This window comes from Erpetoichthys calabaricus, chromosome 5, assembly GCF_900747795.2.
Source record: "Erpetoichthys calabaricus chromosome 5, fErpCal1.3, whole genome shotgun sequence".
In the NCBI taxonomy this organism is placed as follows: Eukaryota; Metazoa; Chordata; class Cladistia; order Polypteriformes; family Polypteridae; genus Erpetoichthys; species Erpetoichthys calabaricus.
Window position 1 is genome coordinate 222,915,959 of NC_041398.2, and position 21,140 is coordinate 222,937,098.

Here is a 21,140-nt window from a genome sequence, read left to right on the forward strand (position 1 = left end):
CGTCTGGCTTGGCAGCTTCAGTCACAGTGAGGCGTTATATAGATGTAGCGCCATTGGTATAGTATTTCAGAGGTCATTTGTTTTTTTTTTTTTCAAACCTGTCCAATTCTCAATTTGTTTGTTACAGCCAAAGGAAAGCAAACAAGGAATATCAGGACCATCTACTGTCTCAGATGGCACATATTCAAAATCTCCGGGAGACAGAGAAGATGGAGCAGTGGCGCGAGTATGAAGATGGGCAGACTGAAGAAAATAAGTTTCAGGATAAGCTGGCAGAGATTCTCACTCGTCCGTACATGAAACTGGTGCATATCCATCCTTTTAGGAGGTCACGTATCTCCAGCCCCAAAAACTGGCTTCCATCCTAATTTTAATTTGCGGGGATAAACAATTCAGGGCATCCCCAACAGTATAAGGCTATTTTTTTTTCAAGTTGCAGTTTTTACATGCATAAAGAATGTTTGCCAATTTTGGAAACTCTACACTCCCACTCATATTGATTATTTATGATAATAATATTATGGCTAGATGATGTTTCCAGTTAGACTATTTAACAGCTGTTACTGTCTATAATATTAATATTTCAGCTACTGGCCTGTTTTTGAGTCTCTTCATTCTTATTTTCTTTAGGTAATGGCATTCTTGTAATAAAATTATGAAATTCTCTTGTATATACATTGGTATAGTTGTTCGCCAGTACTGATTTTATTTGATCATCAGACAAAGTGTATCATTCCTAAATAATATAAGCAAACTAAAAATGTATCATGCTTCATAGTTGCTCTATTGTAAGGTTATTTTGCCTGCTGTACTTTATTTTACTTTGTACCCCTTCTTTAATTTCATTTTATGGAAATTTGTTCTCATTAATTAAACATTTAAAAGGTGGAGTGCAAAAGATGAATATGCCATTTCAATTAAGCCTCAACTTCTTTCACCTAATAAAACCCACTGTATGCTTTTTTGCTTGCCATGTAATCCCAGCAGCCATTGTCACTGAGCTCCCTTAGCCATGGAAATTTTTAGTAGCCTTCAGAAAGGAAAGTCCATCAGTTAATCCTTGAGCTTTTCAAACCTAAAAACATTTCTTTGTAATGGTTTACATTTCTTGTAATCATTACCAAACTCCATCATTACTTCTGCAGTGGCCATTTGTGCTCCTTGAAAATGGGGATTTAATACTCTTCAACAAGGCTGTTTTTTAGGTCAGTTAGTTTATGTTAATTTTTTAAAACTCTGTTTTTCTCTGTTTACATTTGTTGTCATCCTTATCCTGCACTCCCAATCTCATCTTCAGTGGTAGGCCATCCTCATTGGAAATGTAAGGATTTTAGTAAACTTCAAGAAGGCTGTTCCACTGGATACTCACTTCATCTTCCATCCATCCATTATCCAACCTGCTATATCCTAACTACAGGGTCTCAGGGGTCTGCTGGAGTCAATCCAAGCCAACACAGGGTGCATGGCAGGAAACAAACCCCGAGCAGGGCGCACACACACACACACACCAAGCAGACACTAGGGACAATTTAGAATTGCCAATGCACCTAACCTGCATGTCTTTGGATTGTGGGAGGAAACCAGAGCACCTGGAGGAAACCCAGTAAATCCCTCTTTATGTACATTTTTACCCAGTACCACCATCATATCTGCAATTGCAGTCTATCCTACATGGTCTTAGGTGCCGGATTTGGGTTTTGAACCAAACTAAGCCTATGGGTGGCTTCCATATTGAATCTTTTACAAATCAGTAGTAGAGTTGTCTGAACTACAACCCCAAATCAGAAAAAGTTGGGACAGTGTGGAAAATGTGAATAAAAAAAGAAAAAAGAAAGTTATAAATTCTCCTCAAATTTTATTTCATTGCAGACAGTATGAACACAAAATAATTCATGTTTTGTTTTAAAATATTATTAAAATATTAGTCTCCTCGAACTGGACTTATCTGTGCAACTTCAGAATCCCTCTGTCATCTTTTTGAATTTCACATTTGTCTATTTAAGTCAAGATCCTAGTAAATGTTAATGTTTTTGAATCCCGTAGTAAGAACCATGTAAGGATTTGAGTACATTTAATAAAAGTAAGGGCTTAGATCACAGTAATGGAAGTGAGTTTGGTTGTTTGTGCTGAACGTTTTGCTTTTTTGGTTACTTTGTATATAACTTGTGATGAAATAATGTCTCTCTATTATAAAAAAAAATCTTGGAAGGCTTGGAAGGAGACGATATGTGATCTTCTCGGAAGACAATCTGACGTCCTGTAAGAGACACTATAACGTCCCGTGAGACAAGGCAGTGAGACAAAAGGACAGCTGCTGTACAGGCTTTTAAATGATCGATGCACAGCGCGACAAGCAGAACACGCAGCTCGACAGCAGCAGCAGAATGACAGCAGATGATCAGACCGCATCTCCTTAGCGTGCGCTCAGCTACCCGTCCCCTCCCCCCATCACAATGCGAGCGGCGGAGACGTAAAGTGGCTGGAGCATTTTTTTGCGAGTGAAGCGAGCAGGGGGCAAAGCCCCCTAAGTAATTACTAAATATAATGAGCAAATCTCTGTTTTTGGTTGTCTAGTAAATTGGACTGAAACAACTTTAAATTGTTATTTAAAACATCATTTGAAGTTAAGCTACAGAAAGGATATGTTTAAAGGAATACTCCACCCAGAAATATTTTGTATACATTGCTTATTCCATTTAGTTTGTAGTGATTATGAAGGAAAATGTTTAGTCTCATGTTTCTATGCTGAATGATAATAAAAAATTTGAAGGTATAATACATGACAATGGAGGCAAATTATGTGAGAAACATCTGTAGAACAAAAAACTCACTTTTATTGTATCTCATAATCCATGTGTCAATTATTCAGTCACGTGCTCAAAATGTGCAAGGAATCCATCCATCCATTTTCCAACCCGCTGAATCCGAACACAGGGTCACGGGGGTCTGCTGGAGCCAATCCCAGCCAACACAGGGCACAAGGCAGGAACCAATCCCGGGGAGGGTGCCAACCCACCGCAGGACACACACAAACACACCCAGACACCAAGCACACACTAGGGCCAATTTAGAATCGCCAGTCCATCTAACCAGCATGTCTTTGGACTGTGGGAGGAAACCGGAGCGGCCGGAGAAAACCCACGCAGACACGGGGAGAACATGCAAACTCCACACAGGGAGGGCCCGGGAAGCGAACCCAGGTCCTCAGGTCTCCCAACTGCGAGGCAGCAGCGCTACCCACTGCGATGTGCAAAGAATTTTTTGCTAAAATATTGTAAAATGGATACTTCCAGAAAAATCAGCTGCCATCATAATCAGGAAACTAAGGCCACATGGGACTGAACTAAACATCTGCGTCTGTTTCTGTCTTGTGCCTCTCTTCATCCATTGGTCAAGAGTTCTCTCTTCTGCCTCCCCTCCTCATCCATTGGTCAAGAGTTCTCTCTTCCGCCTCCCCTCCTCATTCGTTGGTCAAGAGTTCTGTCTGCCTCTTCATTCATTGGTCAAGAGTTCTGCGTTCAGTTCCAAAAAGTCAGTCCACTTGTTGCTTTAGTTTCTTATTTATGATGGGTGCTTATTTTTATGGAAGTATTCATTTAACAATATTTTAGCAAAAAATGCATCTATTTTCAGCATACAACTAGATGACTGACACGTGAATTATGCAACGAGTAATTTTTATTTTTCCTTTATCCATGGACATCATGTGGTGCTGTCACCATTGGCTTGTATGATATATGATCGTTGTTGTTCATGAAATCATGACATAAGTAACATGAGATTTTTTTCCATAGATGTTTTTCACATTGTTTGCCATTATATATTAGCGACTATTGGCTTCAATAATATCATAAGCATTTTTATTAATTCTGCATGGAAACTTGAGATTAAACTTTTTTTCTTAGCCTTCACTACTAACTACATGATTAAGTAACATATAAAAACAAATATCATTTTTGGGTGAGTTTTCCTTTAAGTCAGGAAAACACTATCAAGACTGTAGTGAGAGTTCACTACAGAGCTGCAGCTTTTAAATATTCGAGAGCACCATGAAATGATTAATCGATCAAAAACAAATGGAAAATGCTAAAATACTAATAACTCTAACCACTGGGGGCAGCACTGAGCTCCAAACCCAGATTTACTCACTCCCAACACAGTCACAGGTTCGATAACAGTCCATTAATTACACAGACTACTGTAATCAAAAAAAAGTAAATGAAAGTACCACAAACACTGATATGCCAATGTCTCTCCTTCTTCTTCCACTTTTTCCCATGAGCTTTGTCTTCTGCTTCCCAGTACGGTAGAGCAGTTTCTTTTAAACCAGACCCGAGAGAATTTCCGGTGGCAGAGCATAGCCCATTGGAAGATCTTTTGGGTCGAACAGAAGTCTGTCAGCACCCAACAGGGCGGCTCCAGTTCCCAGTATACCCTGCGGGTGTCCATATAGGTACTGAAACCCAGGGATTCTGCCATCTAGTATATTGGGTTAGCAAATAGTCTGAGCTGATTGTCTCCTCTCTTATACTGGCCTCTCAGAAGGATAAGGATCTTGGGTAAGGATGCCAGCAAACCCAGTTACACAAGGGCATCTTTTGGCAGGGGCAGGACATTCCACTCCTTTCTTCTTGTTCCTCCGATGGGCAGGCATCCCTGCAAGGTAAGGAACCTCATCCAATTCTGACAGGGATATCTGCCCATGCATGCCGTCCATCACACAACATTACAACAAATAATAGACTTAATATTTACAACAATACGGGGAACTGCATTACAAGCTTTTATTATTCAGGGGTACTTATCACTAGAGGGAAAAGACTGCTTTTACTTTAAATTATTTTAATTCATTCAGAACTCTTTACGGCTTCAGAAAAAAAAGGCTTGCTGTTGCCTTTCCAGTGCACCTGTTGTCACTTTCATTTGCACCAAATCACTTAGGCTTCCTAACCGGACAGGTTGACATCCCTGATCTGACTTGGTGTTAGACAGTGATGATTCAGTGTTCCCTTCATTTTTTAAGCAGTGTATTTCATCCTTCTCCCTGTTCTAACCAGTCTTCCTGTCCCTGTCACTGAGAAGGACTGCAACAGCATGACACTACCATCACCACCATACTTCACTATATGGATGATCCTAGGTAGATAATGAGTAGTGCCTGGTCCTCACCAAGCATAGTGCTTGGTGTTATGTTTTTTTTTTTTCTCATTAGACCATGAAAGAAGGTTAAAGTAGTTATGGGCACATCAGAAGACATGAAAGTGTCAGGATGGACAAGAAGAGGATGACCAAAGAGATTAAGTGGATGGACTGTGTGAAAGGAGATCTAAGGGTCAAAGGGGTGTCAGGCGAGGAAGTGTACAACAGATGAGAATGGAGGAGACTGGTCAAATATAATGATTCCACATAAAAGCAGGAAAAGCTTAAGAAGATGATGATGAAGATTACCTAAAACCTGTGGAAAAAACGTGAGGAAAAACACCAGTAACCTTAAATCTCTAAATGTTCATGATAAGATGAGGAGGAAGATGACATCCAAATGTACCTGACTTTCAAAGAAGAGGTTTCTAGTTTGTCATATTGTATTTTATTCAAATTGCATGTTCCATATAAAGGTCGTTCTTCCCTTTTAAACGTGTGAATAACAAAATGAACCCAAATGTTTCACTTGTAAATAAGAGACAAGCATAAAGGGTTGGGGTTTCCGGCCCCGTATACTGTCAAAATTGTAACTCAAATGAATTATGGGCTCAAACATGCGTCCAACCAAGAACATCATCCCTTCGCAGAGGGGAACATAAATGAGGTGGGACCGGAAGCTGGTGACTGGAATGCTGGGAGGAACCGAGGTGTTTTATGGGTAGATGGTGTCATCAAGTCAGGTCAGAGGAAGGGATGGAAATGCAGAAGTGGCTACAGGAAACAGATTAAATGGTGTCCTGAGAACGCTTAAGGCAGCGTTGCATCTGGCTTTCTGCGGGAACAAGAGAAAGAAAGGTTAGTGCCCCGTCTCCATCCCCTGGCAGACTGTTGTACGCTGCTCATCGGGTCTTTCCATGGCCCCCTAGACGCGCGTGCGTGACACACTTCAAGTGCACATGAAGCCAACACTTACTGTAGATATATGAATGATTGCATACTTTTAATACAAATCATATGAATCTCAGATACTGGTTCAGATGAGTATAAACCCTTTATTACACCCAAAAAAAAGAGATGGGATTTAGAGGTAGTAACATAACCTCTTTTTTTACTATGGAGGGAACATACTCGCACTCCCATTTGAAGACTCTGTTCCCTTAAAAACCAATATACAATGTCTCAGACTTCATTTACACAATCTTGGAGAGTTGGAGGCAGTCGCAGTGGGCCCCTGTGACATGCAGTTGTGCACTCTGACGTCCCCAGTGATGTACTCCAACCGCCTTGCGACAGGTTTGATTTTGTCTTAAGTCGTAGCGGTGGGCCCTGTGTGTATGAGTGTTCAGTCAGATGTACAATCCATAGAGTGCAGCTAACAAAGAATAAGAAACATGGGTGACCTGAGAAACGGGAGAGAAGCTCATCTGTCTGATATGAAATGTGTCACATGCCATGAAAAAATGGAAAACAAAATGAGGGGTGTGATGGACAGCCAAAACCCCCGGGATGCTAGATGGTGACTTCCCTGCAGCTTAGCGGTGTCCCAGATTCCCGCAGGGCACTATGGGAGATGGAGTTCGGCTTCACAGCCCTGTTGGGTACCGTGGGTTCCACCAGGGGACGCTGCAGGAAGACACAGGGATTTCCATTTCCAATATAGCCCGGAAGTACTCCCAAGTCATGAGGGCGGAAGGACAATAGTACTTCCGGGCTGAAGAAAAATGTAATTCTCCATCTGACCCGGAAGTGCTGACAAGTCATGTGAACAGAAGAGGAGAAGCACTTCCAGGTCAGGAACTATATAAAGGACTATGGGAGACCCAACCCAGCAAGGGAGCCGGAGTTGGGAGGGAGTGTGACGGAGCTGCTGGGAGGAGAGGAGGAAATTTATTGTGTTGTGTTCAGTGTTGTGTGATTATTATAGTGATTACCTATTTATTGTGGCTGAGTGCTTTGGAGGCACTATTTAAGAAGAACATTAAAATACTTCTTGGTGCTTTTAAACCTGTGTTCAGAGCGTCTATCTGTTGGGGAAAAGGTGGGCAATAATGCTACCAAGCGTCCACTTATTGACAAGCGTTAAGATTGTGGCTGATCTTGCCATACTTGTAAAGCCTTCACACAGTCACCTGCTCCTTTAGGTTGCAATTCTCTGTTGTCAGAAAAAGAGGTGAAGTCGTGAAACTTTGGAGATGTGAAACTGTGCCGGAGAGTCGCCATGAGGTACAATTGGTCATGCCCTGTGAATTCCAGTCAGGTAATCCAACATCTTCATGGGGAAGAGACCAACAACCTCAGTCTTCAAGTTTAACATTCCCACCCACTACTACTTTAGGGATTGCCATAGTGGATCATCCGTCTCCATCTATCCCTGTCTTTTACATCATTTTCTGCCACACAGGCTGTCTTCATGTCCTTCCTCACCACATCCACACACCTCCTCTCTGGCCTTCCTCTTCTCCTTTTGACTGCTGGTTCCATCCTCAACATTCTTTTCCCGATGTACCCCTCGAACCTCCTCTGCACAAGTCCCTCCAATATACTCATTCCTAATCCTGTCTACCCTCATTATTCCCGAGAGAAAATCGTAGCATCTTCAACTCCGCCACTTCCAGCTCTGCCGTTTCCAAACCATACAACGTAGCTGGTCTCACTACCGTTTTATAGACCTTCCCTTTCACTCTTGCAGGTACTCTTCTATCACAAATCACTCCTGCCACTCTTCTCCCCCTAGTTCACCCTGTCTGCACTCTCTTTTTCACCTCTTTGCCACACTGTCTGTTACTTTGGAGTGTTAACCCCATGTATTTGAAGTTGTCTACTTTCATCACTTCTTCTCCTTGCAGTCCAACTCTTCCACCACCTTCCCGATCATTCACACACATGTACTCTGTCTTACTCCTACTGACTTTCATTTCCCTTCTCTCCAGTGCGTACCTCCACCTCTCCAGGTTTGGCTCAGCCTGCTGTCTGCTCTCACCACAGATCACAATGTCATCAAAGATCATCATGGCTCATGGGGACTCCTGCCTGACCTCATCTGTCAACTTGTCCATCACCATTGCAAACAGTGAAGGGCTTAGAGCCAATCCTTGTCATAATCCGACTCTCACCTTGAACCAGTTTGCTATTCCTACTGCACACCTCACCGCAGTCACACTGTCCTCATACATATCCTGCACCACCCTCACATACTTTTCTGCTACTCCCGACTTCCTCATACAGTAACATAACTCCTCTCTTGGCACTCTGTCTTTCTCTATGTCCACAAACACTCAATGCAGATCTTCTGACCTTCTCTGTACTTCTCCATCAACAATCTTAAAGCAAGCATTGCATCTGTAGTACTCTATCCTGGCATGAAACCATATTTCTGCTCACTGATCACCACCTCTCATTTCAGCCTAGCATCCATCACACTTTCCCATATCTTCATGGTGTGACTGATCAACTTTATACTCCAGCTCTGCACATCTCTCTTAATCTTGAACGTTGATACTAATATACTTCTTCTCCACTCCTCAGGCATCTTCTCACTTTTCAAAATTTTGTTTAAACAATCTAGACGTTATGTAATGTGCCACCAGCTTAACCTTGAAAACAAAATTGTGTAGCAGCACATCAATAACAAGTACGTTTGCACAGCCTAAAGAATGCCTCAATTAACAGGCCCTGTTTAACTGACATGTGAGGATCACAATTTCTGACAATATTCACAACTACTCAAGACACACTCAAAAGCTCACAATGCTACCAAATGCTATAATAACAAAAAAAACGAACTTTTCATAATTTTCCACAATCCGCAATGTCTTTTGGGAAATCAAAGGCAACTACCCATAACTTTACTGCAATGGTAAGCAAGGCTGACAAAGTTAAGAGCATACTGTAGTTTCATTGCAAAATTTTTATTAATATGTGGCCAAGCCCAGCCTATCAGTTTTGCACTTGCAGCTTATAGACACCAGAGGGCGACTAAGGTCCATGCCAGGGGTTCATACACTTGCATTACAAAAACATCTACTGCGTCCTCTGTTAAACACTTCATCTGCTCAAAGAAGCATGGTTTCTATTAAAAAAAAAAAGATTATTTGTAAATTTTAAATGATTTTACTCATGGAACATGGAAACAATTGGGATAGGCTACAGAATAAAACATTTAACTAACTGCCAGTCACAAGAAAATCCTTGGGGCAGCTGCTTGGTTAATGGTGGTAGAGAGATTAACATTTCACTTGTCAACACACCGCATCTCATCTGTCATCTTGCTCCTGGCACTGGGGTTTCCTCCCACAGCCACTTACATGTGTGTTAAGTTACCATTACGTAACATCCTCAAAGTGTGGCTATAAATGAATGTGCTTTAATTTAACAATCAATGAATGGATGATGGTAGTCACAGAAACTTCTCACACTGCTTTAATAATATTTTTAGAATCTTATAAATACCTACTTGAAAATTCAGTTTGAGCAAAAATGTGAAAAGAATATTACCTTCCCTCCATCCATTGTGAAACTCTCTTAATCCAGTCCAGGGACAAGGTTGCTAAAGCCTACCCTGACAGCACTGGATACAAAGCAGGAGTGAGCCCTGGACAGGGACTACCTGATTGCTCTAATGATTGACCTTAGATTAGATAAATTAGATTAATTAATCTAATGAGTACACTTTTTGTATGTGGGCAGAAAATCCATGCAAACTTCTATAGAACATAAAACTCCATACAGATGGTTGGCACTACTGTGAGACAATAATAATCCTAACCCTAAATTACCTAAATTACGAATAGAGATCTTGGTTATGTTCTCATCAGGAAAAGTGGAAAGCAAATGATAAAGGCACTGACTGAGTGATGTGGGCCTAATGGTAGGACTCAGGGTTAACTTGTGGTCTGTGGAGTATTTGCACAACGTCCCTGTGTAAGTTTTCTCTTGGTGCTCTGGTTTCCTCTCACATCTCAACTGCATGTGTGTTAATTTAATTGCTAATTCAAGAAAGTACTAGTACCAGTTAATGTGAACGTAGTGTGATGGATGAGGTGATGTCAGTTTTAACACCATTTCCCCACAACACTTAATTTGATCTAAAGGGCTAAATAAAATAATAATTGAATCATTACATTAAAGTATCTATCCATCAATTTATAAATGATTACCATATATACTCATGTTTAAGTTCTTCCATGGATAAGTCGGGGCTTGATTTTACCGTATAATTTCCGTTATTTTATAATGTTGGTCGTATAAGTTGAATGTGGAAAACTGATGCTATTGGTCTGAGAGATTATGACATGCTAACGGCCACTTGAGAGAGTAACCACAGAGTACACTGCCTACATGACCACACAGTAATAACCGAACTAATCTGAAGCGACTTTTGCGTTAATTTGTGTTTTTTGTATCTCACACCCTCATACACCTTTATTGTAAGAGCATCCCTTACTTACGATGGAGTGTTTGATCAGAAGAAAATGTGAAGCTGGTTTTAAATTAAAAGTTGTTGAAGTGGCGAAAGAAACTGGTAACTGTGCTTCTGCAAAAAAATTCACTGTGTCTGAGAAACTGATGAGAGATTGGAGGAGGCAAGAAGATGTAAAAAAAAATATATAAGTGTCGCATTTTTGAACGGGCGTATAAGTTGAGGTCTAATTTTATGATCGATTTTTTGGGTTTCAAGACCTGACTTACAGCATATGCGACTATATATGGTAAGTCACTACATGAAAATATCCATTTTACAATGTATAAATTATTGAATCATTACATTAAATTATCCATCCATTATATTGCTAACCTGCTTCTCTAGTTCAGCGGAACAGGTTGCAAGGCCAGAAGCAAACATGGGTGTGGTACCAGCCCATTGCAGGACACACTTGCAAACCCACACTGGCTCACAGTGTGCCAATTTGAAGTGATGTACTGCATCAGCCTACCTTATGTTACAATTAGCACTATAAATATGGCCAAAAGGACTATGACCCTTACACGGGATTGGTAAAGTCAAAAATTTTTATGAAATAATTAAACAAGTAACAAAAACAAACTATTACATCTTCTATTTTTTGAAGAAGAGAAGAAACTGATCCAAGACAATTGACTATGAACAAAAATTGAACATCACTCCTGGAACTTCTAGCCTCAGTGTTGCCACATTCCAAAAGAAATATAGCCCAATGACAGCTTAAAGATAGCAAATTTGCCCCAAAAAATAGCCCAAAGCAGAGGTGGACAAAATGAGACACTGGAAAGCTGGGGGAGATTTTACAATGAGAAAGAAAATATACAAGTGTGAAATGGGAAGGGGATAACAAATGGATGAAAAACATGATAAAAATTCATTGTTGGGGGTGTCACACACGTGCACATGGGAGGCAGCTAAAGGGCTTGAGGGACGGCAGTTCTGAGACATACCGGGAGGTGGCAGAGTGCACTGACTCTTTTTCTCTCTTGCCTGCAGACCGTTCCCGGGAGATTCCACCTGGCTCTCAACAACAACAACAACAACATTTATTTATATAACACATTTTCATACAAAAAGTAGCTCAAAGTGCTTTACATAATGGAGAGAAGAAAAATAAAAGACAAAATAAGAAATTAAAATAAGACAACATTAATTAACATAGAAAGGAGTAAGGTCCGATGGCCAGGGTGGACAGAAAAAACAAAAAAAAACTCCAGAAGGCTGGAGAAAAAAATAAAATCTGTAGGGGTTCCAGGCCACGAGACCGCCAGTCCCCTTTGGGCATTCTACCTAACATAAATGAAATAGTCCTCTTTGTAGTTCGGGTTTTTCACGGAGTCACTTGATGCTGATGGTCATCGTGACATCTCGTGACATCATTTCCGGGACCGAGCCAATGGAAGGAGACCTGACTGGCTCCGACCCCTCTGACGTCACATCCGGGCTCGGTCCAATGGAGAACGAACACATCCCTGATCCTTATGACCTCACTTCCTGTCTTCCCCTTTAAAACCCTGCCCTCTTTCCTAATTCGTCAGTCTGGTTTTGGACTCGTTTGTTTGCACTTCAGTGCTATTACTCTTCATTGCAACTTTGCAGCTAAGGATTTTGAGATTATACGGGTGGCTGCCCCAAACCTTTATCGGAGTATGTCTTATCCTTTCACAGGGGGTTGAAAAGAAGCCCAAAGCACCTCATTGATTTTTAAAAAGTAGCCCTAAAAATGCAACCCGTGAAAGCCCATTTTTTTTCCTGCAGACATCGATCAAAAATAGCCCAGTTTGGCTTCAAAACCGCAAAACCTTGCAATACTGTCTAGCCTTGAGCGGGAATAAACAAAATACCCAAGAACACCCAAATTTGTTTTTACAATAAAAAATGTAGAAGGAGACTCAAAATAAAGAGAATCCCTTTACAAGATGTCTGTAATTCTAACAAATCTTCAAAAAGGGATCTTCAAAAAATGTACCAAGGGACCTCCAAACCAAAATACCAGACCACAACAAAATTAGTGAACCTGTAAAGGAGAAAACACAAAACACAGAAAGAGAGTCTAATAAACTCCTTCCCCTTCTTCTCGTTCTTGTTCTCGTTCTCTTTCTCCTCATCCTCCTCCTGCTTGTTCTTCTCCTGTCTGGATTTAAAAATTTTCTCAGTATCTGCTAAACATATTTTCCTAGTTTGTTTTGTTCAGTTTAGGGGGTTTAGAACACACAGAGGTCTTTCTTAAGTTTGGCGATTGAAGGTCTTTTTGTAGCAGCATTTGAGTATGCCATTTTTAGTAGCGTTTCTGTTTGGCTGCTATCTCTGTTGCTACCACGTGACAACCTGATGTGTGACATCGCTGTATAAATCAAACATTACCTGGTTGTCCAAGACTTTGGTTTCAAACAAACAAGCAAACAAACAAAATCTTTCGATGGTAATTGGTGTGTGTATTGGTCTTCAGAAAGTGTTTCTCCTCATTTATGATTGTTGGTTTGCATATTTAACTTTGTAATTTGCTTATATGCTTATATTAACAGCCCTCGCTAGTATTTTTGACTTAGACCTTTGTCTCATTCATTTCTTCATCCTTTCCTATTATTCATCTTGCCAATCTTCTTTCTAAACACAACTTCTTCTTTTTCATTTTCCGTAACCTGAAGAGAGAAGATACTCGATGGCCTAGCAGTTAGACTGCAGCTTGAGGAGGCCTTAAATAGAAGCCCTGATCACCACTTTGGAATCAGCACCCCAGCATGATTGACATAGAGCTCAATTTTTAAAATACACAATCGTGAAAACAAGAAAGAATAATTAAACAATAAGGAAAAACAACTGCAGTGGGCTGGCGCCCTTGGCTGGGATTGGCTCCAGCAGAACCCCGTGACCCTGTAGTTAGGATATAGCGGGTTGGATAATGGATGGATGGATGAAAAACACATTACCTGGTGTTCCGTGGAGCAGTTGGAATGATATTTTACCAGAGATAGAATTAAGGAAGAATTTAATGATAAAGAATCAAGAGAAGAAACATCGTCTAAAGCCTTGCCAAGCTGAAAACCAGGACATCTAAACTGATCCGTTGTCAAGTGTAATCAAAAAGTTATCATTTTTATGCAGATGATACTTAACTGTATTTCAATGTTAAAAGTGAAACTTCTCAGCTCACAACTTGTCTCAGTGAAATTAAATCGTGGATGAAATGGAACTCTTTAAAATGAAATTGCAACAAAATTGGACTCCTGCAAATTGGCACTAAAGCACAACATTAGAAAATGAGCTTCTTCTCAATCACTCTTGATGGTGATCTTATCAGACTTTCTTCTAATGCAAGGAATCTTGGTGAAATTTTTGATTCCTCCCTTTCTTACTCCACCCACATAAACCACATTAAGAAATGTTCTTACTTCCACCTCTGTAACTAATCCACTTTTCCCTCCCTTTTTCTAATGCTGAGAAACTTGTCCATGTTTTTATCACATCCCACATCGATTATTGTAACTTCCTACAGGCAGGAACTGCTTATTTAACAGATTCAGTTGATTCAAAACTCTTCTGCAAGAGCTCTAACATGAACCAGCAACAACAAGCACGTATCACCCATCCTGCTCCACCTTCACTGGCTTTCTGTGTCTTACAGGATTGAGTATAAAATTCTATTATTAAATTCTATTATTAATCTACAAAGTTTTAAATGGCCTTGCACCGGACTACATCAGTGACTTTCTCCATCACTATGCTCCTGTTCAACCACTAAATTCCTCCGATTCTGGCAATCTTGTTGTGCCCCAAACTAATCTGCACTCTATGGGTGACAGGGCCTTCAGCTGTATAGTGCCCAGACTCTGGAATGACCTCCTGAAATTAATTAGATCAGTGGACTCCATTCATGGGGCGACACGGTGGCACTGCTGCCTGTTCTGCTGCATCTGGGCCAGGACGGCTTGCCTTCATTGATGGAACAATGAATTCTGAATTATATCAGAGAATTCTAAAGGAAAATGTCAGGACATCTGTCCATGAACTGAATCTCAACAGAAGGTGGGTCATGCAGCAAGACAACAACCCTAAGCACACAAGTCGTTCTACCAAAGAATTGTTAAAGAAGAATAAAGTTAATGTTTTGGAATGGCCAAGTCCTGAACTTAATCCAATCAAAATGTTGTGGAAGGACCTGAAGCGAGCAGTTAATGTGAGGAAACCCACCAACATCCCAGAGTTGAAGCTGTTCTGTACGGAGGAATGGGCTCAAATTCCTCCAAGCCGGTGTGCAGGACTGATCAACAGTTACCGGAAATGTTTGGTTGAAGTTATTGCTGCAATGGGGGGTCACACCAGATACTGAAAGCAAAGGTTCACATACTTTTGCCACTCACAAATATGTAATATTTGATAATTTTCCTTAATAAATAAATGACCAAGTATGATATTTTCGTCTCATTTGTTTAACTGGTTTCTCTTTATCTACTTTTAGGACTTGAGTGAAAATCTAATGATGTTTTAGGTCATATTTATGCAGAAATATAGAAAATTCTAAAGGGTTCACAAACTTTCAAGCACAACTGTACCTTAGTACCATAGTGAAAACTGAATGGTAGCAACCATGAAAGTCAAGATGGCATTGGAAAAGGAAGCAAATGATTTAAAACTACTTGAAAACAAAGGCAAATAAAACAGATTTGGAAATGGAATTAGCAACCTCAAAAACTGTAATAGCCATACATTTATTTACAGGAATCTCTCTAGAAAATTAGATAAAAATTAGAAACAACACACAATCATAACAACTAGCTATAGTTAATGATTATAAATAAATGATTACATTGAAGAGATAAATGCAAATAAGGAAAAATTACAAAATTTAAAAAAAACAACAAAAAACAAGAGCCAAGGCAATACAATGAAGAAAAACAAAAGGCCGAGAAGAAGCCCCAGCAGAGCCCTGAGAACCTGTGTATCTTCTATTGATTCTGAATGTTCTCAGTTAATCTGCAATGTAGAGTGAAATTTACAGCCTATTCAACAGATTTATTATAAAAAATAAAGTTTAAAATGAAAGTTGAAGGAGTGAGTAAAGTTATGTGGATCAGGTTTAGTCTGAATCTTTGTATTAGTCAAAATAAAAATGCAAATCACCCATGTCCTTAGTAAATAAACTACAGATGAGATCTTGTAATTATTACTGTGCTCAGGCCAACACCCTTACCCTCAGCGATTTACTGGAGTACATTATGTTTGTGTACATATTGTATATTTTAAACTCCTCAGTCATAGATGCCTTAAATGAGTTTTCACAAATGGGTACCAGATCAGCAGACCAACACCCCAGACCCTGTGGCATAAGCACTACTTGGATTTTATAGTGCCCATGTAAACAAAAAAACAACAAGTGTTATCTCGAAGCTCTTACACTGAACTGATTTACAATCTTCTGTCTCTCATATCATTATGTGGAGGAGTGGTTCAATAGAAGTGGTTTGTAAGTGTGGGGTAAGTGGCTCAGAACATAATGTTTAAATTGCTCAAAATAAATTGCTGTGTATCTACTTACAGTATGTACTGTGTGTGCAGTGGGGTAAATAAGTATTTAACATGTCAACGTTTTTCTCATTAAATTTATTTCCAATGCCGGTCTACATATGAAACTTAGGCCAGCTCTTGCCATTAACCTAATAAAACAGCAGAACAAAAGGAATCGTAACATTCTAATCCATAAAAATGTTATTTACAATAAAGTGGAATGACACAGGAAAAAAGTATTGAACATGGTAAATTAAATTTATTTACCATATATACTCACATGTAAGTCAGGTCCTGAAACCCAAAAAATCGATTGTAAAATCAGACCCTGACTTATGTGCCCATTCAAAAATGCGGCACTTAATTTTAATTTTTTTTTTACATCTTCTTGCCTCCTCTAATCTCGCATCAGTTTCCCAGACGCATCGAATTTTGTTGTAGCAGCGCAGTTACCAATTTCTTTCGCTACTTCAATGACATTTCATTTAAAGCCAGCTTCATATTTTCTTCTGATCAAACACTCCATCGTAGATAAGGGATGCTCTTACGATAAAGGTGTATGAGGGTGTGAGATACCAAAAAACAGAAAATCAGTGCAAACGTTGCTTCGGAATAGTTGTGGACAGGGGTGTTACCTTGTGGTCACGTAGGTACAATAGAGAGAGCGAGAGAGGTCAGGAGCACACGCTGATACAGCGCATTGCCCACACTCACATAGAAAAAAAAAGGCTGTGTGCTCCATGGTTACTCTGTCAGGTGGGCATTAGTATGTCATAATCCCTTGTACCAACAGCGTGAGTTTTCCACATTCGACTTACATGACCGACATTATAAAACGCCAGAAATTATACTGTAAAAGCAAGTCCTGACTTATCCGCGAGTATATATGGTAATACTTTACTTTCATTGAAAGCTTCAAGACACTTCCTGTATGAAGAAATGAATCTCTCACATTGTTCAGGAGGGATTTTGGGCAAATCTTCTACATAGACAGTCTTGAAATCTTGACAATTCTGGGAGGCCCATTGGTGAATCTTGATCTTCAGTTCCTTCTACAAATTTTCTAATAAGTTTAAGTCTGGTGATTGCTTGGGCCATTCCAACACCTTTAATTTACAGTCATATGAAAAAGTTTGGGAACCCCTCTTAATTCTTTGGATTTTTGTTTATCATTGGCTGAGCTTTCAAAGTAGCAACTTCCTTTTAATATATGACATGCCTTATGGAAACAGTAGGATTTCAGCAGCGACATTAAGTTTATTGGATTAACAGAAAATATGCAATATGCATCATAACAAAATTAGACAGGTGCATAAATTTGGGCACCCCAACAGAGATATTACATCAATACTAAGTTGAGCCTCCTTTTGCAAATATAACAGCATCTCGACGCCTCCTATAGCCTTTGAGGAGTGTCTGGATTCTGGATGGAGGTATTTTTGACCATTCTTCCATACAAAATCTCTCCAGGTCAGTTAAATTTGATGGCTGCCGAGCATGGACAGCCTGCTTCAAATCATTCCATAGATCTTTTGAGAGTTACTTTGAGGATCACATGCTGCCACTCTTCAGAGGAGAGTCAAAGGGAAGCACAACTTGCAATTGACCACCTTAAATCCCTTTATATCTCATGATTGGACACACCTGTCTATGAAGTTCAAAGCTTAACAAGCTAATCCAACCAATTTGGTGTTGCAGGTAATCAGTACTGAGCAGTGACATGCATTCAAATCAGCAAAATTACAAGGGGACGCACAGTTTTGCACAGCCAGTTTTTCACATTTGATTTAATTTCATACAACTAAATACTGCTTCACTAAAAATCTTTGTTCGGAAAAAACACCGCAGTACTCAGATGTTCCTAGGAAATGAAAGACATACCACTGTTATCTTTTTTGTTGAAAGTAGAGTAAATTATTATGCAGGCTGAGAGGGGTTCCCAAACTTTTTCATATGACTCCATTCTTAAGATACCATTTGAAAGTCTCCTTTATAGTGTGTTTAGGATCGTTGTCCTGCTGGAAGGAGCATCTGCATCTCATCCTCATCATTCTGGTGAATGGTAACAGATTCTTCTCAGTGCGTTACTCCATTCACCTTCCCTATGGTAATTTGGCATCCACCAGTGCCATAAGAAGAGAAACAGCCCCACACCATGATGTTTCCACCTCCAAACTTCACTGTAGGTATGACATTTTTATGGTCATATGCAGGGCCATTTCTACTCCAAAGATGGCTCATCTTACTATTGCTGAAATATTCAGCAGAAGTAATTCCGGAGGTTGCATTATAGGTGCTGCCAGCCACCGCTCAGTGAGCCAGAGTCTGAAGGTGGAGGACAAAGGAACAGAGGAAAAAGAGACAGAGGAAGAGAGAAGACTGAAGACAAAGTGCTGAGTGCTTTATTATTGTGCCGTCCGTGCTGCTTTATTGTACTCTGCATTGGTGGGACAGCTGAATAAAAGTCATGTTTGTTGCTGGACTTGTGCCTTGGGTCTGTCTGTGTCAGGTTTGGGGAGCTGGTGTGCCCCCTGCAGGCCATAGTATATATAAGTTATATGGTTGTTTTCTGTTCTACACTGTTTTTGTACCATGTTAGTTCATTTTAAGGATCCTATATTTGTAATAGTACAGTATGTCATGTTCTGCTCTTGCAAGCAGATGTGTGCTTTATAAGATTATGTTAAAATCCATAATTCATTGGCCATCTTTACACAGAACTGCATCAACTAAATGTTCCATGGCGTATGTCAAGGCCCAGGGATGAACCTTTAAAAATTCTGTATAATTTATTTTCATATTCAGCATGCTGCCTGAAAGTTAGCTCATAGCAGTCAATTCCTCCATAACTCTTTGATGTTTATTCTTAATTTCCTCCTTTTTCCACCCTTTAACAGCATTAGTGTTGTTTGGGGTCTTGGTCTTTATTTATCTGATCTGTCTTCAAGTTCTCCCCTCACCATTTTGTTTTCCTCCTTGACAGCATCCATGTTCATTATTTTTCCACTTGATTTAGTTGATGTTGATGTCTTTGTGAATTCTTTAGTCTTATGGCCATACAACTTGATTCTGAGGATTTCCAAATTTTAACCCCCACTCTACTTTTTTCTTATTCTCTCAATGGCAGTTTCTGTAAGGCATATCATGCAGTATACCACACTTCACACAAAAACTTGACAAGTTTTCCTTACTCTCCCTGTTTCTTAAAGAGAAAAATAAATGTTTTTAAATTGTAAATATTATTGTACTCACCCTTGATGTTTGTAGAATGAAGACTTCTCAATGTAAGTATAAAAATACAGTATGAATCCATCCATCCATTTTCCAACCCGCTGAATCCGAACACAGGGTCACGGGGGCCGCTGGAGCCAATCCCAGCCAACACAGGGCACAAGGCAGGAAACAATCCTGGGCAGGGTGCCAACCCACCGCAGTACAGTATGAATTTGATTCTTAAAATGTGTTAAATGGCCTGATTGAGAGAGCAAAAGAATCTGAACAAAAAACTTGACGCTGAGAGGAAATACAAAGTTAAAATTGCTGTTATCCATTCAGGGGCTCATTAGCACAAAGTAACTGAAGCTTAATTGTTAATTTGCACGTTGTAATGACCACCAGAGCAACTGGGCTCCACATGTTTGAGAAGTGTCTCTGTTTGCTTGTGGTCTATGGATATACAATGTGTTAAACTTAGCGGCTATTTTGTCTTGACATTGTAACACCCGACCCCATTTCCCAGACTGGCGACTAGACTATCAAGACTTTTGCTTCGGCTAGCCTGAAGACTCTCAAGACGATAACAAGCCACACTTCTTACAGATTGTCCTTTTTTCCCTGTGACACAACGAAATAACAAGCAAAGAGTAAACAGAAATGTAAAATCAAATGCGGATATATTGTAAGTGATAAGTATATATGTGCACGAGGACAGACGAATATGCAATAATATGTAAGAGCACACAGACCACCACTATCCCAATGACACCTGTGAATATTTATATATATATTATATACACGAGCACACAGATATTCAATAATAATACTATTTACAAAAACTCCTCCCTAGCCCCTAAACAATAAATGAATTATCACAGCACATAAACACAAACACAGCAGGTGAAATGTATTTGATAAGTGAGTCCCAAAACTGTAAAAGTCTGGTGGATATTAATGACTAGCTGATGTGATACCTTGCTTCCTCCCAACAATACAAACAACAATACAATACACCATATACTGTATGTCCTCAGCAATGGTTGGTGTGAATCCAAACCCCGGGGTTTCTCTGCACAGGTTGCTGTAAATGTTGATCCAGATCTTGACAAAAGCAAGTAATTGAATGGCACAATAAACGGGATGATGGGTGGAAATGACTGTAAATAATGGCTCCTTCCATCTCACAATTTTCTTTCTTTCTTTCTTTCTTTCTTTCTTTCTTTCTTTCTTTCTTTCTTTCTTTCTTTCTTTCTTTCTTTCTTTCTTTCCTTGCTCCCTTTTCCTTTACGCTCCTCTAGTTTAAATAATGACAGCCCTGGATGTAATTGGTGGAAAACAACAGGTAATTTCCATCTCAGAGTTGCGGTCTCCCTTCATCATCCTTCCCCTTTTATCTTACGGGGACAACATTTACTGATACACACTGTAGCAGTAGGGGGCGCTAGAGCTCCCTTGAACCCTCAGATACCACTCCAAACACCAGGTAAAACTCCAATTATTATTTATTTTATAATAATAATGTGCACAAAGCACCCTCCACTCCACACTACACATACAATACACTAATCAATAATCAATTCACCAATCCTCCTCTCCCAGACGCGTTGCCACCCTTCCACCCAGCTCAGCTCAACGTCTGGGCTTTCCCATAGTCCTTTTATATTCCCCGACCCGGAAGTGGTTCCAGCCCAGCAGTCTATGAGTCCTTATCACTTCCGGGTCAGATTAAAAGTCCTTTTCTTCAACCCGGAAGCACGTTGTTCCTTTCGGTCATATGATTGTGACGCACTTCCGGGTTATAGGGCACATATGAGTC

The 21,140-nt window shown here is 40.0% G+C and overlaps 1 protein-coding gene across 1 annotated transcript in view; it reads left to right on the forward strand.

The window, feature by feature from the left end:
- Positions 1-917, forward strand: part of cfap53 (cilia and flagella associated protein 53) — a 41,299-nt gene extending 40,382 nt beyond the window's left edge. Inside the window, exon 8 of the mRNA XM_028802584.2 lies at positions 128-917. Coding sequence (XP_028658417.1) covers positions 128-368 — 241 coding nt within the window. The 3' untranslated portion in view covers positions 369-917. The remainder of the gene's footprint in view (positions 1-127) is intronic.
- The last annotated feature ends 20,223 nt before the right edge of the window (positions 918-21,140 follow it).